At 39.5% G+C, this 25672-nt stretch overlaps 1 protein-coding gene across 1 annotated transcript in view; it reads right to left on the reverse strand.

Moving 5' to 3' along the window:
- Positions 1 to 23847, reverse strand: part of LOC126355822 (cyclin-dependent-like kinase 5) — a 35530-nt gene extending 11683 nt beyond the window's left edge. The window contains exons 1-5 of the mRNA XM_050006267.1: positions 23740 to 23847; positions 23505 to 23593; positions 23206 to 23399; positions 22932 to 23019; positions 14241 to 14412 (exon numbers count right to left, since the gene is read on the reverse strand). Of these exons, the coding sequence (XP_049862224.1) occupies positions 14241 to 14412; positions 22932 to 23019; positions 23206 to 23399; positions 23505 to 23593; positions 23740 to 23776 (580 nt within the window). The 5' untranslated portion in view covers positions 23777 to 23847. The remainder of the gene's footprint in view (positions 1 to 14240; positions 14413 to 22931; positions 23020 to 23205; positions 23400 to 23504; positions 23594 to 23739) is intronic.
- Positions 23848 to 25672: the final 1825 nt, after the last annotated feature.

Genomic DNA, 25672 nt, shown 5'->3' on the forward strand with positions numbered 1-25672 from the left:
AAGATGATTCCAGGAGCTAACACATTCAAAAATCCAACAAACATATTACTAAATGACATTGAAATGCTTGTTTATAAATGAGATTAACAGTAGGCCACTGAAATTCATGTGGACTTTTACAGAAATTATTTCCTATCATGCTAAGCAAACTACATAACATCCAGATATTTATGGGTTTCTCATGGTTTTCTTAAATTTAGTATCCTTCAAAAAAGACAAGAGTGATTTCTCTCATCATCCTTGCTTGATCCAAACTTCTGCTCTACCTCTAATAACCTCTTTGTTGACGGGGCATCACAGCCCAGACCCTTCATCCTTATCAAAGCAACAAATACAGCATTTCACAATATGATATGCTTGTGCACAAATCTTGTTACCTGAGATATTCCCAATATCACCATTCTCAAAACAAGAACAGTTTTTATTGATCATGTACACAATTGTCAAGATTACTTGTGTTCTACTAACGTAATTTGGTTAGAAACCACAATAAATAATAATAATAATAATAATAATAATAATTTGATGTTAAATTTAAGTGATGGTCATTTCTATAACAGACAAAATACACTAGCAGACAGCAAATATTTGGTCATGTTGATGGTTGCACATGACAATAAGCCTTGGGCCTGAAATTTCATGAAAGAGAGGAGGAAGAAGATTTCTTGAAAGAGAAGAAGAAGATGAAAAAGATGATGCAGTCAAATCTATTCCAGCTCAGTCTCCTATTTCAGATTTTCTAAGTTTTCTTCAGATGATATGTGAGTAGCAAAATTACATTCATGCTGCCACAGCATTAGCTGCTTCCCCATTATTGGTTCACACCTCAAAATTCTCCACATCTACTGAATCTGCTATTGACAGAACTTGAAAACCAATTACAAAACGAGGGAGGAATGAACAAAGATTAGGGTTTAGCATTCTATGGATAATAAAGTGATTAGAGGCAGAGCACAAACTCAAAACTGAACAAGAGCTGAGAAAGAAACTGAGTGTCTTTTTCAAAGGAAACATCCAAGTATTCACTGTAAATGATTCACCGGAGACTAAGTCTAGATGGTCAGACAAGATTTTGGAACACTACATCTTCTGTAAGCAAATCCAGTATGGCAAATGTTGAATCATCTTGTTCGGTAGAGGTAAAGTGGGTAGATTTACATTATCTTTGCTCTAACCATGAAGGTCAAATGTTAACAATAAAAAACATGCTGTCCAGTTACTTTTAGGCAATAAAGCTAACAGAAAAAATTACTGCACCACAGAATAATCTACAATGACTCAATCATAATGTTTAGAAAGAAATTATAGAAAGAATCCTGGGAAAAAAATTTATACAGCAGACAGTGTAGATCAAAAGTTTAAGTATTTCTTAAATAGATTCCTACATCATTTCTTGCAGTCTTGTTTTCCACAGAAAGAAATTTGTGTAAAACTGAACAAAAGCAAGCCAGGTAAATGTAGCAGGCAAATGTACTCTGTTCAAAACATAAAACATTCTAAGAATAGAGAAGACATTAACAAACAAAAATTGTGCTCCAAATGAAACTGAGACCCACACAGGAGCTACGGCAGAAACTATGATACTTTCAAATCCTTGGCCACTAAATTCAATAATTTCTTCCTCACAGTGACAGAAAATGTCACTGTGCTTCGACTAATAAATAACTGCTTACAAATGCATTAGATGTATATGTGCAGACACTGCATGTACTATCAGCTGACAGTAATTTCGAAAACACAATTCCTTAGGAGATAACAGGATTCATCAGGTCAGTAAAAAGTAGCAATTCTGTTGTCTATGATCGTTTTCTTGCAGAGTATTAAAATCTTGAGCCCACTTAGAGGGACTATTTTTATGCTATCTTTGTAATCATTACATATACTATAAATGCAAAAGTTCTGTATATGTTTGTTACTCCTTTATGCTGAAATGGCAGGACAGATCTGGAAGAAATTTGGAATGGATTTAGCTTATACCACAAATGAACACATATGCTACTTTTAAATGTGTTTAGTACAAGATATTTATTGATTTGAAGCATTCAACGTGAAATTTAGAACAATAATTACTCTTAGAAAGGCTATTTACTTTTTGTCTTTTGAACTGTACCGTATTTGGGGAAATACCTTTATTGTTTAATAGGTCATACGTAATACAATTCAATGTAATGAATACAATGCTTAAACAATCATCAAAGTGTTTGATCCATACTTTCATATAATCCTGTTGCTTTTAGCCACTGAGCATCAGGCTATCTTACAGCTTCTAGACACTTGAAGACTCATGACCATGGTGGCATTTAAATGCTGTATGACAGATGATGTGCCTTTACGTCTAGAATGTGGTAGACTTCTAGTTAGGCAGGATCTGATTAGGATATGCAAGCCTATCCACTGGTAATAGGCACACACATGAGGGCATATGACGTTGTTGCACAAACAAATATAAAATTTGTGCTGCACCAAACTAGAAATTGCTTATTTTCTTTATGTTTGTTCCTCATTTATGATGAAATGTCTGAATGGATTTGGATACATATAGTCTATTTGGATACATATAGTCTATACCCTGAATTAACACATATGTCATCTTTTATTCCAGAAAGAGTTACTGTACCCGTGGGATGGTCAACATGATTACTGCTCCCATGGGATGGGTAACATAACTAAAAGTCTTCCATGAATGGTAACCACCAAATGAATGCATTAAGTTTAGTGTACAGATAACAGCACCCAAAGAATGCATCGGTGGGAAACATCAATAAAAAATTACTGATCACATATTTGGTGGGGTTACAACCTGCCTGTCAATGGATACAGTTATGAAAACAGACACTACTACAGACCCTGTAAGAGTTCCTACATTCATTAGAGCTGTCGGGGACGCCATCGCACTAGTTGGAGCTTAAGGTGGGAGTGCATGTCACACTGATGCATAACCTGGATCCACCAAGACTGTGCAATGGCACCAAGTTACTATCATGGAGCTGAGAAGGTATATCATGCAGGCCACCATCATCATTGGCAGAGCCATAGGAAAGACAAAACTGATAGCATGAATTCCTATCACGCCAACAAACTTGTCTTTTCAGTTCAAATGCTTACAGTTCCCTTTGAAAGTAGCCTTCTTGATCATTATAAATATGAGTCAAGGACAAACATTAAAAGTGGCAGGTATTCACCTAGGCACATCACATTTTTCACATTGACAACTCTGCGCTGACTGCTCACATGTATCAAGAGACAGAAATCTATACGTATTCGCAGAGAACAAGAAATCTTGGAATGTTGTTCACACGGACATTTTATAGTATTTCTCTGGCTCTCCATAAACAATAATACAATTATGATGTTTTCCGCGCTAGCACCTCGGAAACAATCTTGAAATTATTTACTCTCTTTCCTGGTACATTTTGTAATTCACTACTCGAGCACGTAAAAATTTTTACCTTAAGTAAATGTGTGAGCTATGAGGAATGCATACTCCGCCAGCTCATCTCATTGTCTCAAAATTTGCCACTCCCCCTCCCCCCTACCCCTTATGACGCCACACTTTGCTGGACCGTAAGTGGATAACTGTTGCAATGTGCATACATGTGGATTGTGAGTTTCAGCATTAACATTTCTTTATAAAAAATTGTTTAACTGCAGATAACACCATTGGGTGCAATTAGTTCGTCAACAATTTAGGGCATATTTCCTGACACACTTAAATATGCTGCAGTAGCACCCATCTGTAAAACTGGAGATAAGCAAACCACTTCTAATTACAGACTCAGTTCACCTCTTTAGATATTTTCAAACATTTTTTGTAAAGTGGCAGAAAACTGACATATATTTCTGAGTAGAACTTTTTAAGTACTATAAGTTCAGGATTTGTCAAGGATTCTTCACAGAGACCATGATACAAGACCCAAAAAATGAATACCTAGCAGACCAGAACAAGAAAAGTTATCCTATTGGTATATTCTGTGATCTTGCCAATGTCTTCTATTGTGTGGACCAGTTACAAAACAATATTTTAAAATGTTGTGAAAGATGAAAAACAAATGCCAAACAAGCAAATTTTAAGATGTAAACTTCAATTAAAGACACCATTGTAAATCATGAAATAGAAATTTTGGAACTTCCTGAAATTCAGCTCAAAAAGGACGCCATTGTTATTCCTGCATGAATATCAGAGTGTTCCAATGAATTTTTCACAAATATAGTGACATCAGATGTCATATAGCAGACTACCAGAAAAAATAAACTCCTTTAAGTTTGAGCATCTCAAAATTCTGAAATGTTTCAATAATGGACACAGATGTTATTATTTTATGGTTAAAAAACAAAATTCTATCAGCTGGGACAGGATATCCTAAAAGATAATTAAAGTGTGCAAAATAATAAGTCCACACCAGTTGTATTAATAAATCAGTCTTTTGAACAAGGTTGTATCCCAGCTGCGTTGAAACTCTCTACCTCTTTTCTTCAGATTTTATCAAGAGAGTCTGAGAAAGTAGCTACTACTGAGTTACAAAATTTTATGGAAAACATATTTTTTAAAAAAATGCATATGGCTTCCATTAAGCAGAAAATACTGTAGACACCAAATAAAGTATTTCCAAGATTAGCAATTCACTGGACAAAGGTAATAAACTGGCAAGAAATTTCAGAGACATTCAATAGGCCTTCAACTCACTAAACCACACATTGAAAGCACACAAACTAGATGAGCATTAGACTGGGAGAGTGCAGAACAGTCGTCCATGTCATATCCAAGTGAAAGTAAAGAGCAATTGTCTGCTCAACTACAGAAAATTAGACTTCAAAATAGAGGACAGTGACAAGATGTCCCTTAGGGCTATTCCCTTCCGCTCTTTGTTGATGACTTCCCCACCGATGTTAATCATTTCTGTTAGCAGATGATACAGCTGTTTTAACAGAAAATCATTAAGTGGAAGATGTTCCTGATTACGTCATTAATACACTCAATGGCTCAGATCCAAGGATCCAACTGAATGTTTTGACTCTGGGCATCTCAAAAATGCATATGGCATAAATCAAAACCTGACACTTAACCTGTTAGGAAACTAAAATAACCCTTAAAAATAAGGGAATTAGGTCAGGTCAGGAAATTGGAAACAATTGTGAGAAGTTTTAACTTTGATTTCAAGTAATTAGTAGCTTGCCAACCCTCCCAGGAGACACTGCCTTATAGTAAGCACCTTCGGCGGTAGCAAAACTACTAGCATTCACCCAAGTCAGATTGGTCTAGACTGTGGAGTGCGAAGCCAGCTTCCCTAGTGGAGTAAACCTAATACAAATTCTGGTCCTTCAGGTTGGGGATTGAGTGTGGGGCTAATAGCCCCATACTGTTAAAAAAACATCAACGGATATAAATAAAGAACAGTTCTACAAAGACTTGGCAAAAGTATGCTGTGCAGTACCTAAACATGACCTGACACTAGCAGTAGGAGATTTTAATGCAAAAATAGGGAGGAATGAACATCCATATGGAGTTTCTGTAGAACAATCACTACACGAAGAATACAACAAGAATGGATACTTACTATGTCAATTCACAGCAAGAAATAACATGATTATTAAAAGTACCTGCTTCCCACACAAAATGGTCCATCTGGGTACTTGGAAGTCTGTAGTCAATGGAGCAGCCAATCAGATTGGCCATATTTTAGTGACTGACATGTCAGTTATGGATGTACAGAGCTGCAGGGGAGCAAACTGTGACTCAGACCACTCCATGATAAAATCAGTCTTGAGAGAGAAACTGTCACTAACAAATGCCAACAGAATAGGAAAAATGATGAAATGGATTACTGACAAACTGAAAATCCCTGATGAAGTTAAAAAAAGAAAAAAGAAACACTAAGCAGAAAGTTGAGTAATGAAGAGACCACAGTAGAAGTAGACGAAAGGTGGAGCAGGATTGAAAAACCCATTAAAGATGCTGCAGAAGAAATAATAGGAATAAGAAGGAACAGAAGAACCCAGGAATAGTTTGAGAAAGATTGCAAGTGATCAATAAAGGAAAAGAACAGGGCAAGGACAAAAGTGCTACAGAGAAAACCAGTAACACTGTGGAACAATACAGGGTGGACAAAAATTGTGTCATGAAATTTTAACCCTGGATAGCTGGTACCAATAGGAACCAAAATTACTCATGTTGTATAGGTTGACAATGCACAATTTTTAAACTATGGAAACTTGACACCACATGCTCTGATTGGCTGTAGAATTGCCCTGTTGCCAGATGCTCTGGACAACGCATCGCCGCAAATGCTTTGTCTGTTGGAGATTGTGATGTATGTGTGAACCAACAACCATAACCCTGCCTGTCAACTTACAACAGGACAATCCCACGGCCAATTGGAGCATTGAGAGCCAAGTCAGATTAAAGGAAGACACCAAAGCAATTCAAAAGCGGGCTGTTAGATTTGTTATCAGTAGGTTCGATAAACATGTAAGTATTATGGAGATGCTTTGGGTGCTCTGGGAACTCATTTGGGAATCTCTGGAAGGAAGGTGTGTTCTTTTTGAGGAACACTACTGAGAAAATTTAGAGAACTGATATTTGAAATTGTCTGCAGAAGGGCCCTATTGCCGCCAACATGCATTTCACATAAGGAGCACAAATGTAAAATAGAGAAATTACGGCTCATATAGAGGCATACAGACAGTCGCTTTTCCCCTCACTCTATGAATGGAACACAAAGATAAATGATTACCAATGGTGCAATGTACGCTTAGCAGTGCACTGTACAGTGTCTTGTAAAGTATGTAAGTATTTAGATGTGGATCAATGGCGGCAAGCAAGTGTCATCTGCAGCAACACAGGCCAAAGCAGCTATCAATTTCCTGTCTGACCCAGCAGAGACCCTAGTTGGGTCACTATCAAACCCAGAGATCACAACTGTAGACAAAGCACGATTTATTCAGCTGACATACTTAATACAAATTATTTAGTTCATTGAAACTACAAATGGACCTCCAGCACTCTTTTTGGACTTTTGAAGGTGCTCAGGTTTCCACGAAGAAATACAAGAACTGTGTTTCATAATGGCCTAATACCAATCCTCACGAGTCTCACAAGTTGCAACACGGTCACGAATAAAACAGTGACCCAAATATAGAATAAATTTCCTTTACAGCTGCTGACACGATGACTCTTGCATACGCTGTTATTTATATATATCTGGCGATGCTGGTGCTAATTTTGTGTTTAACATGTGACAATGCCACTATAGCTGCAGTACATTAGGACATGCTTTTAGAACAGATCTGAAGATAGTAATTATAGACTGAAACCAGTAGTCTGGTACGGGGCGTTAAACACTAACCACCACCACCACCACCAGTAGTCTGGTGACAAAAAAAAAAAAATTGTGGCCAGAGATATAGAGTAAAGGAAATCTAATCCTATGAGGATGACCATACTTAAGTGGAATTTTCAATGAATTCTGTTCAACATATTGCAGTACCTCACATGGATACTCCATTTCTGTATGAGCAATTAAATGACAGGCCACTGCAGCTTCAATATGTGGAGTAAGAGCTTGAAGACATCCAAGGCCTAATTTATCCAGTGGTATCCTCCAACCCAAAGAAGAAATTAGAATAAAATTATGCAAATCTTGTATCAGGGATCAGATTTAATTTCTTCTTTTTATTCCTTAATTCCAGACTCTCAGAAAAATACAATTTACACCCTTTAATTCAGATGTATATGAATGATTTTAGAACACCATCAGCTGCTTCTGGTTCCCTAAGTATTTTAACCTGCTGTTTCCCCATTGCCTTTAGCTGACAAACAGTCCTCCGATCCTAGTAGAATTGACCCTGTCAAAGTTTTGGGCCCAAATCTAGATAAGAATTTAAACTTAGATGTGCATATTGGATATTCATCAGGTAAATCATGTATCTTTGCATTTCCTATTTGAATACTATCCAGTGCCACTGACATGTACACACAGGAATTTGCATACCACAGTTATTTTGGATCTGTTATAAGGTATAGTATTGCTTTTTGGGGAAGCTTTGGTAATATAACAAATATACTGAAGCTCAATAAAAAAGTCATCACAAAATGTACATTGCTCACCTAAGTGAATCATGTCATCCATTTTTAAAAGCCTGCAACCTCTAAGATGATATAATCATATTTTTTATACAGTGAACCCAAATTATTCGTGGAAAAGCATTCAGATCATTTGTATAGTACAAAAAATAAGTTAGTTTCACAATTCCTGTCCACTGATTAAAATTATTTTCTAAGAATCCCCAACATATGGGAGTGAAACTCTTGAACAGACAAAGATAAGAATATTATTTATGTGATCAAAATATCCACGGGTGTCCTGCCGGTCTATAGTGTCCAACGGGCACAATATTTCAGCGATCAAACATGTCGCCATCACCAGGTGAACTGACAGACTGAGCTCCTGTGAACGTGCCGGCACGGAGATCCGTACGCTATGGCTGCTCAGGGGGAACTGGGTTCGGTCGCAGCGGCGGCCGATTTAAATACCCTCCGCCCGTGGCGCGCTCCCTCCGCCGTCCGCGCCCCGCGGCATCTGAGATGACGTCGGTGTGATGGCTCTGTCCGCCGTGGTTGTCACAACTATACGTTTGCTCGATTCACTCTTGATTAACCCAATCGCTGGTTCCCAAGCCTTGCTAAGATTATAGCCACAGTCACGGTTTATGAGGTCGTCATTGGTGCGAATTTCGATGGCTTCTCTAACAACGCTGTCCCAGTATCTCGACGTCTGTACCAGAATTCTCGTGCGGTCATACTCCAAATACCTGACGGGAATATTAAGTCCTTGTGTGGGTAAATGCCCTCATCACATCCGTAATTCCGTGGATTTTGTTAAAAGCCTTGATAGCTTCAGGTTGGATGAGTCAGATATCATGGTGAGTTTTGACGTCGTTTCCTTGTTTACGAGGGTACCCCTGCGAGAGTCGCTAGAATTGGTCAGAAGTTTGACGAGAATACCACTGAACTTTTTAGGCATGTCTTGACTTCCACGTATTTTCTTTTAATGGAGAATACTACGAACAAACAGAGGGAGTTGTCATGGGTAGCCCACTGTCACCGGTGGTAGCAAATTTGTACATGGAGAACTTCGAGGAGGAAGCCCTGTCGTCATCCGAATGGAAACCTACTTGCTTTTTCCGTTATGTGGACGACACGTTCATCATCTGGCCACATGGTATGGATACACTCCTTGACTTCCTTACACATCTAAACTCCATACACCCCAACATCAAATTCACTATGGAGACTGAAACGGAGGGTAAGTTACCTTTCCTTGACGTCTTGATCAAGAGAAGGGCTGACGGCACCCTAGGTCATGGGGTGTATCGGAAGACAACGCACATTGATCTGTATTTGCACGCAGACAGCTGCCACCACCCTTCACAGAGGAATGGGTTACTTAAAACTCTAGTACATAGGGCGCGCACCATCTCTGACGCAGAGAATCTACCTCAGGAATTGGAATATCTGAGAACCGTATTTCAAAAAAATGGGTACTCAGAGAGGCAGATTCAACGTGCTCTCCCCCAACCACTGCAGCACAACCTGTTGAGATGGATGAAGTCACGAGGGAGGAGGTAGGCACTGCATTTATTCCATACACAGGCGCACTCTCGGGGAAAATCGCCCGCATTCTGAAGAAACACCGGGTCGGAACTGTGTTTTGTCCTCCGAATAAAACTCGTGCACTAGTGTGGGGAGTGCCAAAGACGACCTCGGTTTGAGGAAGGCCGGCGTGTACCAGGTTCCGTGTCAATGTGGCAAGTCGTATATTGGTCAGACGATGCGTACCGTCGAGGATTGATGCCGTGAACACCAGAGGCACACTCGACTGATGTATCCGAGCAAGTCGGCGGTCGCTGAACATTGTTTGTCGGAAAATCACGCTATGGAGTATGACCACACGAGAATTCTGGTACAGACGTCGAGATACTGGGACAGCTTTGTTAGAGAGGCCATTGAAATTCACACCAACGACGACCTCATAAACCGTGACTGTGGCTATGATCTTAGCAAGGCTTGGGAACCAGCGATTGGGTTAATGAAGAGTAAATCGAGCAAACGTATAGTTGTGACGACCACGGCGGACAGAGCCATCACACCGACGTCATCCCAGATGCCGTCGCAATCTGTTCCACCGCGCGATCGTGGCGCGGGGCGCGGACGGCGGAGGAAGCGCGCCGCAGGCAGAGGGTATTTAAATCGGCCGCCGCCGCGACCGAACCCAGTTTCCCCTGAGCAGCCATAGCGTACGGATCTCCGTGCCGGCACGTTCACAGGAGCTCAGTCTGTCAGTTCACCTCATGATGGCGACATGTTTGATCACCGAAATATTGTGCCCGTTGGACACTATAGACTGGCAGTACACCCGTGGATATTTTGATTATCAAATACGCCGGGAGAAACTCAAGAATCACATTATTAATGTGAACCTCTACTGAAAAAGAAGCTATGTGATACTCTGGTACAGAAATGTTCTTACTCAGTGAATCACTTTATGAAGGATGGATCGATAATTTAAGCAGAATGTCACTGATACTTACGTCATTTAAGAATGATTATGCCTTTCAGTGTTCAGTCCGGAGCATAGTCCTCTTTATAAAATTCCTCCACGATCCCCTATTCCGTGCTAACATTGGTGCCTCTTCTGATGTTAAGCCTATTACTTCAAAATTATTCTTAACCAAATCCAGGTACCTTCTCCTTGGCCTACCCCGACTCCTCCTACCCTCTACTGCTGAACCCATGAGTCTCTTGGGTAACCTTGCTTCTCCCATGCGTGTGACATGACCCCACCATCTAAGCCTGTTCGCCCTGACTGCTACACCTATGGAGTTCATTCCCAGTTTTTCTTTGATTTCCTTATTGTGGACACCCTCCTGCCATTGTTCCCATCTACTAGTACCTACAATCACCCTAGCTTCTTTCATATACGTAACCTCAACCTTAATTATAAGGTACCCTGAATCCACCCAGCTTTCGCTCCCATACAACAAAGTTGGTCGAAAGATTGAACAGTGCACAGATAACTTAGTCTTGGTACTGACTTCCTTCTTGCAGAAGAGAGTAGATCATAGCTGAGCAATCACTGCATTACCTTTGCTACACCTCGCTTCCAGTTCTTTCACTATGTTGCCATCCTGTGAGAATATGCATCCTAAGTACTCGAAACTGTCCACCTGTTCTAACTTTGTTCCTCCTATTTGGCACTCAATCCGTTTATATCTCTTTCCCACTGACATTACTTTCGTTTTGGAGATGCTAATCTTCATACCATAGTCCTTACATTTCTGATCTATCTCTGAAATATTACTTTGAAAACTTTCAATCGAATCTGCCATCACAACTAAGTCATCGGCATATGCAAGACTGCTTATTTTGTGTTCACACATCTTAATCTCACCCAGCCAGTCTATTGTTTTCAACATATGATCCATAAATAATATGAACAACAGTGGCGACAGGTTGCAGCCTTGTCTTATCCCTGAAACTACTCTGAACCACGAACTCAATTTACCGTCAACTCTAACTGTTGCCTGACTATCCATGTACAGACCTTTAATTGCTGCTTGCAAAAGTTTGCCTCCTATTCCATAATCTCGTAGAACAGACAATAACTTGCTCCTAGGAACCCGGTCATATGCCTTTTCTAGATCTATAAAGCATAGATACAATTCCCTGTTCCACTCATAACACTTCTCCATTATTTGCCGTAAGCTAAAGATCTGGTCCTGACAACCTCTAAGAGGCCTAAACCCACACTGGTTTTCCTCCAATTGGTCCTCAACTAATACTCGCACTTTCCTTTCAACAACACCTGAGAAGATTTTACCCACAACGCTGATTAAAGAGAGACCTCTGTAGTTGTTACAATCTTTTCTGTTTCCATGTTTAAAGATTGGTGTGATTACTGCTTTTGTCCAGTCTGATGGAATGTGTCCCGATTCCCAGGCCATTTCAATTATCCTGTGTAGCCATTTAAGACCTGACATTCCACTGTGTTTGATGAGTTCCGACTTAATTTCATCCACCCCAGCTGCTTTATTGCACTGCAATCTATTGATCATTTTCTCCACTTCCTCAAATGTGATCCTGTTTCCATCCTCATTCCTATCCCATTCTACCTCGAAATCTGAAACATTACTGATCGTATTTTCACCTACATTGAGCAACTCTTCAAAATATTCCCTCCATCTGCCCAAGGCATCCACAGGATTCACCAGCAGTTTTCCTGACCTGTCCAAAATACTTGTCATTTCCTTCTTACCTCCCTTTCGAAGACTGCTAATTACACTCCAGAATGGTTTTCCAGCAGCTTGACCCAAAGTCTCCAACCTGTTTCCAAAGTCTTCCCAAGATTTCTTCTTGGATGCTGCAATTATCTGTTTGTCTTTGTTTCTTTCTTCAACATAACTTTCTCTGTCTACCTGAGTTCTAGTATGTAGCCATTTTTGATACGCCTTCTTTTTCCTTTTACAGGCTGCCTTGACTGTGTCATTCCACCAAGCTGTTTGCTTCATCCTACCTTTACACACTACTGTTCCAAGACATTCTTTAGCCACTTCTAGTACTGTGTCCCTGTACCTTGTCCATTCCTTTTCCAATGACTGTAACTGACTACATTCAACTAACTGGTACCTTTCTGAGATCGCTGTCATGTACTTGTGCCTGATTTCCTTAACCTGTAGTTTCTCCACTCTTATCCTCCTACATATGGACCTGACCTCCTGCGCTTTCGGCCTCACAATACCAATTTTGCTACAGATTAAATAATGATCAGTGTCATCAAAGAATCCCCTGAATACACGTGTGTCCCTCACAGCCTTCCTGAATTCCTGATCTGTTGTTATATAGTCAATGACAGATCTGGTTCCCCTGCCTTCCCAAGTATACTGGTGAATGTTCTTATGTTTAAAAAAGGAGTTTGTGATTACTAAGCCCATACTGGCACAGAAATCCAAGAGTTGTTTCCCGTTCCTGTTGGCCTCCATATCCTCTCCAAATTTACCCATAATCTTTTCATACCCTTCCGTTTGATTTCCAGTCCTGGCATTAAAATCACCCATGAGCATAACACTGTCCTTGTCCTTTATTCTAACAACTACATCACTGAGTGTCTCATAAAAACTATCCATCTTATCTTGATCTGTCCCTTCACAATGCAAATATACTGACATAATCCTAATTTTCTTGCTTGACACTGTCAAATCTATCCATACCTTATTGCAACTACGCTGGGTTCCATTTCTTTCCTGATGTAAAGCTCTACACCCCACTGTGCTATTCCTGCTTTGACTCCTGACAGATAGAACTTGTATTCTCCCACTTCCTCTTCGTTCTCACCCCTTACCCAAATGTCACTAACTGCTAAAACATCCAGCCACATCTTACTTGCAGCCTCTGCTAGCTCTACCTTCTTCCCAGAGTAGCCCCCATTGATATTAATAGCTCCCCATCTCATTACCATTTGTTTGCCGAGTTGTATCTTAGGAGTCCATGGTTTGTCAGTTTGAGGTGGTACTCCGTCACCTCCAAAGGTCCGAGGCATTTTGCTCTTACGTCTTATTATGGAAATACAATGGTTCATTCTCAGGATAAAATCTTAATTTTAGAATGCTGTTCTGCCTCACTTCATACAAATCAATTATATTATCAATTTTTGGTGTGTTTTCTGTGCCTTAATAAGATGATTAATAAGCATCTGTTATGAGATGCATAAACAGTTATTCACAATTCATACGATTATACGTGGTACATGAAAATCTTAAGGCATTAATTACATTCCTCTTGGATGGATGTAGCCTTACCTTCATTATGGAAAGCAGTGTGTCACAGTTACAGACTCTTGCACAGGAATAAGACTGGCCTCAGAATAAGAGACCATAACATAAGGAGTCCCCCAAGGATCAATACTGAGTCTGGTCTTATTTTTAAAAAATGATCTTCCAATGACTTTAAAGAGCAGATCAAAAATTTCATGATTGCTGATGACACAGGCATACTAACCATGGTTTAAACTCAGTTTCACCAGACAGTGCTAAGGTTATCCAAGCAGGCTATGTTTATCACGCTGACTTTGCCTTCTTTTATTAGTTAAGAGTGGGATCATGTACCTTGTGCAAAGATATTTAACAAGTTCCCCGCTCACACAAAGCATTAAATGGGAATTTCAAGTTATTCTGAGTAAAGTGCTTACCAGCAAAGATGCAGCCTGCAGACCACATGTCAATAGACGTAGTGTACAGTTTGGCACCAAACAGAACATCAGGAGGTCTATACCACAATGTCACAACTTCTGCTGAGTAGCATTTGACAGGGATACCAAAAGCTCGAGCAAGACCAAAATCTGCCAATTTTAATTCACCATTCTGGGGAAGGAATACAAGACAGTAAAACATTCTTGTACAGTTATTTCAAAACATTTGAATTACATCACACAACAATTAATAATATTTTACTAATGGCACAAATTATGGAACAAATTATTCCAAAGCCATAAGAATCTATCACCAATCAATTAATGTACAAAATAAAGTAATTGTACATTTCTTGATTGTCACATTACATAACATTCTAGCCTTGTGTGGCAGGATACAGACCACATTTACGTAATGCATGCCCTAAATTAATTGAACATCAGTGAGCAGCCAAAAAATCAGTAAGGCAAATGAAATTGAATGTTCCCTTCAGCATTTTGTCTCCTACATCCTGACTGACTGCAAAAATAAATCCAACATGATTTACATCCAGTGAAAGACAATAATCAGAAAGCCAGCCGGAACACAAGTGTAATGAATGCTGATGTAGTACAGGGTTTGAAATTTCTTAAAACTTTGGAGCTCTTTCTTTGTCTTTCATTACATAGGCTACAGGTTGTTCCAAGAATCTTTACCTATTTAAATATGCACGTCACTTAATCTAACAGAACGCGAAGAATGACTATGTAGTAATGCTTCTCAAGTAAAATTCCATAACTGATGCTACATGAATTATACAACATAATGAAATGTGTCACAATTTTGGTTACTTAACATTAAAGTGACAACAAGCCAAAAGCAGATTAGTTACCAGTCTTCTTGATTAGTTGTTAGATACTCCCAGTTTTCAATAATGACCCAGCATTTCTCCATATTACATTTCAGAGTATCCTTTTATCTTTTATGTTGTCAACTGCGCATACGGTGCCCAGCCATATATACAGCAGGCATGATTTACTTGGGAAGATGTTACTTTATCAAAACTGATATTCAATTATTGTCACCTCAATTCTTGTAGCATTGGCTTCTTCAAGGGCACTAGTTTGGATATGCCAGTCTTGTCATTTTATTCTCAGGTTTCTGCTCAGACAGCACTGATGTTATTTCTCCAAGCTAACTGCACACATCCTGTCACCCAAGTTTTACAGGTATAAGTTAAGGTTCATATTAACACAGACTGTTACACATTCAGAGTAGGTGCAATGCTGATGTTATGATTCCTGAAAACCCTTTGCTGTAAGTGAGCGAGGGTTGTGAGAGTATATACACGGCAATGGATTTCCGTATCAGTTTGTACTTTTCCACAAGTGAATGGAGATATAGGTAAAATGTTTTATGTCCTGCAGAAAATTGCCACTGATGTTACGAAATAATAAACTGATTAGACAGTATACAAATGTTGATACAGTATGTGTGTGTCTGTCTGCTGTTGAAATAAAATTCAGTGGTTTTATAAGCTTTGTTATGAGGAGTGGAAGGGCTTGCTTATCATATACCAAGCACGTGAAAATGTTACCGTCTTAGGTTACAGGAGCTGTATAATGATTGTTGAAAATATGGTTTTCCTTGCCCTTAATCTTTTAAGGTTTAAATAACCCTCCATCAGTCCTGTGCTCCATTTCTTACTCCAAGTGGTTATTCTGCTTTGAGAAGCTTAATGACTGCAGGCAATTATACATCTGTGTGTAACTCCTATAACTGTTCCAAATTGTTCTCCTTGTTCTCTACTAGAGTTAATAGAGAGAATAATGCCTTCCATGTTGGCATGCAGCAATTAAAAGTCTCTCAACACATTTTTTATATGGAGTGCATCTCCCTTAACTGAGTTAATGGCCTTGACCAGATCTATAAAAGGCCATGTGCAATGGCCAGTTTTATTCACTGGACTTCTCTTGCAACTGAGAGCAGAAAAATTTCAAAATACTGACTACAATCACCCCTATTTTCCTTTTTGAAGACGATGATAATTACTACATCTTTGAAGTTCTGATGCTCACACCTTAGTAGTGAGCAAATCTGTATGCACACATAAGGTAGTTGCACTTTTTTAAGAGATATCTGTTGTTGTTGTGGTCTTCGGTCCACAGACTGGTTTGATGCAGCTCTCCATGCTACTCTATCCTGTGCAAGCTGCTTCATCTCCCAGTACCTACTGCAACCTACACGTTTCTGAATCACCTTAGTGTATTCATCTCTTGGTCTCCCTCTACAATTTTTACCACCCTCCGCACTGCCCTGGTGATCCCTTGATGCCTCAGAACATGTCCTACCAACCGATCCCTTCTTCTAGTCAAGGCGTGCCACATATTTCTCGTCTCCCTAATTTTGTTCAGTACCTCCTCATTAGTTATGTGATCTACCCATCTAATCTTCAGCATTCTTCTGTAGCACCACATTTCGTAAGCTTATGTTCTCCTCTTGTCAAAACTACTTATCATCCATATTTCACTTCCATACATGGCTACACTCCATACAAATACTTTCAGAAACAACTTTGTGACACTTGAATCTATACTCGATGTTAACAAATTTCTCTTCTTCAGAAATGATTTCCTTGCCATTGCTAGTCTACATTTTATATCCTCTCTACTTCAACCATCATCAGTTATTTTGCTCCCCAAATAGCAAAACGCTTTTATTTCTTTAAGTGTATCATTTCCTAATCTAATTCCCCCAGCATCACCCGATTTAATTGAACTACGTTTCATTATCCTCATTTTACTTTTGCTGATCTTCATCTTATATCCTCCTTTCAAGACACTGTCCATTCCATTCAACTGCTCTTCCAGGTCCCTTGCTGTCTCTGACAAAATTACAATGTCATGGACAAACCTCAAAGTTTTTATTGCTTCTCCGTAGATTTTAATTCCTACTCCAAATTTTTGTTGTGTTTCCTTTACTGCTTGCTTAATACCAATTGAATAACATCAGGCTACAACCCTGTCTCACTACCTTCCCAACCACTGCTTCCCTTTCATGTCCCTCGACTCTTGTAACTGCCATCTGGTTTCTGTACAAATTGTATATAGCATTTCGCTCTCTGTATTTTACCCCTACCACCTTCAGAATTTGAAATAGAGTATTCCAGTCAACACTGTCAAAAGCTTTCTTTAAGTCTGCAAATGCTAAAATGTAGGTTTGCCTTTCCTTAATCTTTCTTCTAAGATAAGTCGTAGGGTCAGTAATGCCTCATGTGTTCCAACATTTCTATGAAATCCAAACTGATCTTCCCCAAGGTTGGCTTCTACCAGTTTTTCCATTTGTCTATAAACAATTTGTGTTAGTATTTTGCACCCGTGACTTATTAAACTGATAGTTTGGTAATTTTCAAACATGTCAACCCCTGCTTTCCTTGGGACTAGAATTATTATATTCTTCTTGAAGTCTGAGGGAATTTCGCCTGTCTCATACATCTTGCTGACCAGATGGTAGAGTTTTGTCAGGACTGGCTCTCCCAAGGCTGTCAGTAGTTCTATTGGAATGTTGTTTACTCCCGGGGCCTAGTTTCTTTCAGTGGTCTGTCAAATTTCTCACGTAGCATCATATCTCCCATTTCATCTCCAGCTAAATCCTCTCCAATTTCCATAATATTGTCCTCAAGTACATCGCCCCGGTATAGACCCTCTATATACTCATTCCACCTTTCTGCTTTCCCTTCTTTGCTTAGAACTGGGTTTCCATCTGAGCTCTTGATATTCATGCAAGTGGTTCTCTTTTCTCCAAAGGTCTCTTTAATTTTCCTGTAGGCAGTATCTATCTTACCCCTCTTGAGATAAGCCTCTACATCCTTACATTTGTCCTCTAGCCATCCATGCTTAGCCATTTTGCACTTCCTGTCGATCTCATTTTTGAGACGTTTGTATTCCTTTTTGCCTACTTCACTTATTGCATTTTTGTATTTTCTCCTTCCATCAAGGAAATTCACTATCTCTTCTGTTATCCAAGGATTTCAACTAGCCACCGTCTTTTTACCTACTTGATACTCTGCTGCCTTCACTATTTCATTCCTCAAAGCTACCCATTCTTCTTCTACTGTATTTCTTTCCCCCATTCCTGTCAATTGTTCCCTTATGCTCTCCCTGAAACTCTGTACAACATCTGGTTCTTTTATTTTATCCAGGTCCCATCTCCTTAAATTCCCACCTTTTTGCAGGTTCTTCAGTTTTAAACTACAGTTCATAACCAATAGATTGTGGTCAGAGTCTACATCTGCCTCTGGAAATGTCTTACAATTTCAAATCTGGTTCCTAAATCTCTGTCTTACCATTATATCATCTATCTGAAACCTTTTAGAATTGCCAGGGTCCTTCCATGTATACAACCTTCTTTCATATTTCTTGAACCAAGTGCTAGCTATGATTAAGTTATGGGCTGTGCAAAATTCTAGCAGACGGCTTCCTCTTTCATTCGTTACCCCCATTCTATGTTCAGCTACTACTTTTCCTTCGCTCCCTTTCCCTGCTACTGGATTCCAGTCCCCCATGACTATTAAGTTTTCATCTCCCTGTAACTATCTGAATAATTTCTTTTATCGCATCATACATTTCTTCAATCTCTTCATCATCTTCATAGCTATTTGACATATAAATTTGTACTCCCATGGTAGGCGTGGCCTTTGTGTCTATCTTGGCTACAATAATGTGTACACTAAGCTGTTTGTAGTAGCTTATCCATGCTCAATTTTTTTTATTCATTATTAAAGCTACTCTTGCATTATCCCTATTTAATTTAGTATTTATAACCTTGTATTCACCTTGCCAGAAGTCTTGTTCCTCCTGCCACTGAACTTCACTAATTCCCACTATATCTAACCTATCCATTTCCCTTTTTAAATTTTTTAACCTACCTGCCCGATTAAGGGATCTCACATTCCACACGCCGATCCGTAGAATGCCAGTTTTCTTTCTCCTGATAACGGCGTCCTCCTGAGTAGTTCCTGCCCAGAGATCCGAAAGGGGGAATATTTTACCCAAGAGGACACCATCATCATTTAACCATACTGTAACGCTGCATGCCCTCGGGAAAAATTATGGCTGTGGTTTCCCCTTGCCTTCAGCCGTTTGCAGTACCAGCTCAGCAAGGTCATTCTGGTTAGTGTTACAAGGCCAGATCAGTCATTCATCCAGACTGTTGCCCCTGCAACTGCTGAAAAGGCTGCTGCCCCTCTTCAGGAACCACACATTTGCCTAGCTTCTCAAAAGATATCCCTCCATTACTGTTGCACCTACAGTACTGCTATCTGTATTACTGAGACACACAAGCCTCCCCACCAATAGTGAGATCAATGGTTCACTGGGGGAGGCGGGTGAAGATATCTGTAAGAATTCCATTCTTGAAAATGTTTCTTCCACTCACCTTTTACAGAGCAGCTGTCTTTCAGAAAAGTACCACCATCCCTAGATCTTATGGGGTTGAGGCTTTGAGTACATGGACTGTACTCTGTCTTGGCAGCACTGAAAGAAGTTTGTATGGTTTAGTTTCAACCGAATGTTCCTTTTCTCAGGATTTAAGCATCCATCAGTGGTTCGACCGATTCAAAAATGGCAGCGGAGAGTGACCAGCGTTCTGGCAGGTTCCAAACAGCTCAGAGTGCAACTGTTGTAGAGAGGGTGCAAAATTTGGTGATGGCAGATCGTTGTTTGACAGTGCGGGAGATTGCCCAAGAAGGTGGAGTGAGTAAAGATTCTGCACATGCAATTTTTCGTGATGATTTGAACATGCACCAAGTGGCTGTGAAATTTGTGCCCAAGTTGTCACCGGATCAACAAGACCTCCGTTTTGACACTGCACAGGACCTTCTGGAAACCACCAATACTGAGCCTCTGTGCCTGAACACGATGATAACTGGAGATGAATCATGGGTGTATGGTTAGAGCCCAGAAACAAAAAGACAGTCGTCACAATGGAAGCATCCCGAGCCTCAAAGGCTGAAGAAAATGCGGCAGGTGCAAAGCAAAATCAAGGTGATGCTGACTATCCTCTTTGATGTCCGTGGGATTGTGCATAATGAAAACACATTGCAAGGACAAACAGTGACAAAGGTGTACTATCAAGATGATCTCCGGCAACTCCTTTGGCACAAAAGACCAGACACGTGGACGGCCACTAAAACTGTGAAAGCAGTGTTGTACCACTGCAACAAATCTAACCTAAAAAAACAGACTTACAAACATTCACAGCCACTGTAAGTACATGGCATCACACGTTATACTACATATCCCAGCACAGAAATATGAAGGATGATTTCTACATATAACTGAGCAATAGAGTTTATATTTACAAAACTAAATAGAAAGTTTTCCTTGTAGCACACTCCTTTTATTCTGTACATAAGTATCTAACAATAGTATTGCACATATTATTTGTAGTATATACTGTGTTAAATTATTTCTGTGTTTCTTTTTTATTCTTACTATCTTCTTTTTTTAATTTTAAAAATTTCTTCCAGTCCTCCAAATTATATAGGGTCTCATCTTACAATCAAATAGCTTTGCTCACACAGTTATGTGTAACCTGATGATTAATTGAACTGAACATAAGTTAAGCTCAACAATTAGAAGCATTCAAAACTACCTTTCTGAACAAAAGTTTGATGTAACATGATTGTGATTATGGTTACATGGAACAATCATAGTGTTAAAATTAATTTAAGGCAAAAGTTTTCAATGTTGATTCACCAATTTCCTGATCTGCCATAATAAAACAGACTTTGGAACAAACTTTATTAGTGAAACATTCCTAGTAATGTAGGATTGTGCCACGTGGGTGCCAATTGCTGCTGTACTTCAGATTTGTTTCTATGTGATGCCTTCAAAGGAGAAGCAATTGTGAGTGAGGATACAATTAGTCATGGCAACCAGGAAGGAGGTTACACACCTGGAGTCAGTCAGGTATTATAGTGACGGGCAGAGTGCCGTGTTGTACAGGAACAGGAACTCTTTTCTGTAGGGGGGTAAGCGTTGCCTCCTCTGCAGCCAGAGATAGTGGTGTGGGGGAGGGAGGGGGGAGGGGTGGGGTTTCTACTTCAGAAGAAGGTGCTTTGGCCAAAAGCTTAAATATATAGTAATCTTTTTGTTGAGCCTGTCTGTGACTCAATGACTCCTCTATATGGTTAGAAGCAATCTATCATTTTAATAATACTGTCATTATTCCATCTTGGATTTTCCATTATTTAGCTTATAGAATCAGTATACAAAATTGCTATCCTGAGTGAAAGTGAAGAAGAATTACATGACCTGCTAAATGAGATGAACAGTCTAACGAGTACAGATATGGATTGAGAGTAAATCAAAGAAAGACCAAAGTAATGAGAAGCAGCCGAAATGAGAACAGCGAGAATCTTAACATCTGGATCTATGGTCACGAAGTATATTAAGTTAAGGAATTCTGCTACCTAGGCAGCAAAATAACCAATGACAGACAGAGCAAGGAGAATGTCAAAGGCAGACTAGCACTGGCACAAAGGGCATTCCTGACCAAAAGAAGTCTACTAATATCAAATGCGGGCCTTAATTTGAGGAAGAAATTCCTGAGAATGTATGTTTGGAGCAACTGATTGTATGGTAGCTCAACGTGGACTGTCGGAAAACTGGAACAGAAGAGAATCTAAGCATTTGATATGTGGTGCTACAGACAAATGTCGAAAATTAGGTGGACTGATAAGGTAAGTAATGAGGTGGTTCTGTGCAGAAACGGAGAGGAAAGGAATACGTGGAAAAGGCTGACAAGGAGAAGGGACAGGATGACAGAACATCTGTTAAGACATCATGGAGTAACTTCCATGGTACTAGAGGGAGCTGTAGAGGGTAAAAACTGAACAGGAAGTCAGAGATTTGAATACATCCAGCAAATAATTGAGGATGTATCTTGCAAGTGCTACTCTGATCTGAGATGAAGAATTTGGCACAGGAGAGGAATTCATGACAGGCTGTATCAAACCATCATGTTAAAAATGAGTGGTAAGGAGAGTACAAAATAATTACAAGCATTTTAACCCAGTTGCTGCAAGAATTAATCAGGCATGTTAAGAACATCTATGAAAAACATCTTCAAGTGTAACCAAAGTTACTATTTATTATCTGGCTAACTCATTCCACATATGGCTTATATAAGGAGAGTGAATTAATATCTTATATTCATCTCAAGTTTTACTTAAAGAAAGCCTTCTGTAACCATTATCATCTACAATATTAAGTAAATACACTACCATGATGAAGTTGAGTCATTCACACAAAGCATGTGCTATTTCACAAGAGTTAGGTTTCTTGGGGGAAGAAATCAAACAGTGAGGTCATCAGTCTCATCATATTAGGGATGGATGGGGAAGGAAGTCAGCCATGCCCTTTCAAAGGAGTCATCCCAGCATTTGAATGCACCATGAGGAAATTGAAACAAGAGTCACAAAAATTTACTATAATGAAACTATTCCATAATATGAGGTTAGTGGAGCAGCAAGCAAAATATGACAGGGCACATCAAACTCATATAACATTGCAACATACATTATTTGCATTTTTTCACACAAGTATAAACTGTTTGATGTTGGAATTGAATTAAAACCTCATTTTCATGACGTGAATGCTTCACATTGATAAGTATTCAACAGTGCTTGCGACAAAAGCCATACAAACCTTGTTAATAAGTAAATTTTGTGGCTTGAGATCTCTGTGGAGAACGTTATGGCTGTGACAAAAGGCGAGGCCTCGCAGCAGTTGATACCTACATAAGAAAATTAAAATGTTGCTACATTTAGTCAAAAGCCAAATTCACTGGTACAATATAAACCATGATTTACTGGTATTATATAGCCTCACAAAATGTAGAGGTTATTTATCATCAGTTAGGTAAAGCCATAAGGCGCAAATCTCATAAATCTTTGTAAGTGAAGCAATTGCGTGTACTTACATGAAAGATTTCACTACATCTGGATCTATTTCCCCATTTAAGCTATCAAAATATTTCTTTAAATCTTGATCACAATGTTCAAAAACCAACGTTAGTTTTTTATCGCTGTGGAGCACATCATACAACCGTACAATATTCTTGTGTTTTAGTTCTTTTAAGAGGCATATCTCACGTAACGCCGATGACGGTACACCCTAATCAATGACAACAATATTAATATTCATAACTGCATAGCACTATACTGGCTTGATACAGTTCCGACGTTCTCTCAGCAGAAAACAATTCAAGAAAATACTTGCCTCATCATCATCGTCTAAACGCACTCTCTTTAAAGCGACAATTTCATGCGTTTCGCGATTTTTTGCTTTAAATACAGTTCCGTAAGTACCTGTAACAAAAGATTAAATCTCAAGAGTGTAAACAAAAACACTGTATGACGATGTCAATGCCGATAATCACGTTTTTCGACAAGGAAGATTTCCAGTTTAACAGAATCTCCCGAACACTATCTACTGGAAAAAATTATGCTCTTGCCTTCGCCAATTTTCTCTAATTTCTCATATTTTTGCATATTCAACACTGACAGCTATCAACACCTCACAGTGCTACCAACCTTTCCGTACATAAACAAAACTAACCTTGAATTTAACAACGCCATCTGCTCAGATATTACCAACCACTGAAACAAAATCAAGAGCTGAACTGCCAGTCAATCAAAATGTGTTTCGTTTCGATAAGTATAAAATTGTGCAGATAATATTTTTCCTGATCGCAGATCACATTACAGTTAGAAGGAACTACAGTAAAGTGTACAAGCAGATTTAAGAATTGATGGAATGTAATTTCTTCTGAAGCCAAGATCATAAATATAGCTTATTTTACGACGATCCTTTTCAACAGCAGCTTGGTATCATCACTTCATGTACGAGCTTAACGGAGTATAAACGACATTACTATTAGATTTCAAACCTTCGGAAACTTAAAGTGCAAAGATATCTACCACATTCCGGGAACGTGTTCTACTCGTAATACAGCGTAAGCACATTCATTTATCAATGACAAAATATGAAAATAAAACATAGACATAATGCCAAATGTGCTCTCTGAAGTGAAATGGCACAGCCGTAAAATGTAACGAGGTAAACATAAAGGTACGAGCTGAACAGATACGCAGCTCGGGATAGAGCGTGCACTTGGAGAAATTGTCAAGAAGTGGCCCTCGTATATCAACACATCGTTTAATTTACACACAACAAATTAACGCATAACATATTCTGCGAATCGTGAATTCACAAAAGGAATTTTTGTGTCACAAATTTACAGGCATCAGCATGGAATACTATCGACAGGAGCTGCAGTATCTGTTGTACGGTACTTTGAAACAAAACAATGTTATTAACGAGTTTCTGACATCTTAGCATAATGAGGTTACAATGAAATTCAGGCCATTAGCTGCTAACAGGCGTTGATAAATTATATCAACAGGGACAGTTGAAAATGTGTGCCCCGACCGGGACTCGAACCTGGGATCTCCTGTTTACATGGCAGATGCTCTATCCGATTTTTCCTTTTCTTTGGGGGGGGGGGGATGTTGATCTCATTTTGTTCTATATTATTCATTGAATTTGCTCGAAGCGGACGTTCAATGACATCCATTCAGGTTGTTCATTGGTCCGTTCACTCAGTTTTTTACTACAGAGAGCAGCTACCCCTCTGGCCGAACACGCCGAACTGCCGTACAGGATGACTAAGCCATCGAGGACACAGAAGATAGTGCGACTGCAGAGACTTATCTCCAGCATGCTCCCTGTGAGACCCACATTTCCAACTTGCTTTTTTTTATCTTTATTGTAATTTCATTCCCCTGCCCCACATGGGCAGGGGAGGACTGGCAGTGGCACAGTCCATTGCTCTTCAGCCATACGGCTTTATAAAATACAGAAAGGGGGATTCTTACACAAAAAGGGGGACATAAAAAAACACTGGAAATGGAGATGAGGAGAGTTAAAATACGCACTAATATGGGGACATGCACTGGGGGACAGTTAAAAGTCGACATAAAGTTAGAAGAACACAACTGGTAATTTGAAGTGCACTTAAAAAAACACTCAAGGCAAAAACAAAAGGCGACTACAGTATAAGAAGCACATGAACAATCATGCACTATATACAGGTGGTGCACACAACTAAAACCACATTACTAGATGACACTGAATAACGGCACAAAGCATAACACTGAAGCAGAACACTTGATATTGAATAAAAACCTAGGAGGATCTGCCGGGAAGGAGGGGAGCAGGGGAGAAGAGAAAAGGAGGCCAGAAGGAGGGGAGAGAAAGAGGATGAGGGGGGGCGCTGAAGGAGGGCTGAGGAGGGAAGGGACGGGAAAGGAAAACAGACGAGGAGGGGAGAGGGAAAAGGGGGCCCTGGCGAGGGGTAGGGGGGACAAGGCCAGGTTACAGTTGGA

Source organism: Schistocerca gregaria, chromosome 3 (assembly GCF_023897955.1).
Source record: "Schistocerca gregaria isolate iqSchGreg1 chromosome 3, iqSchGreg1.2, whole genome shotgun sequence".
NCBI lineage: Eukaryota > Metazoa > Arthropoda > Insecta > Orthoptera > Acrididae > Schistocerca > Schistocerca gregaria.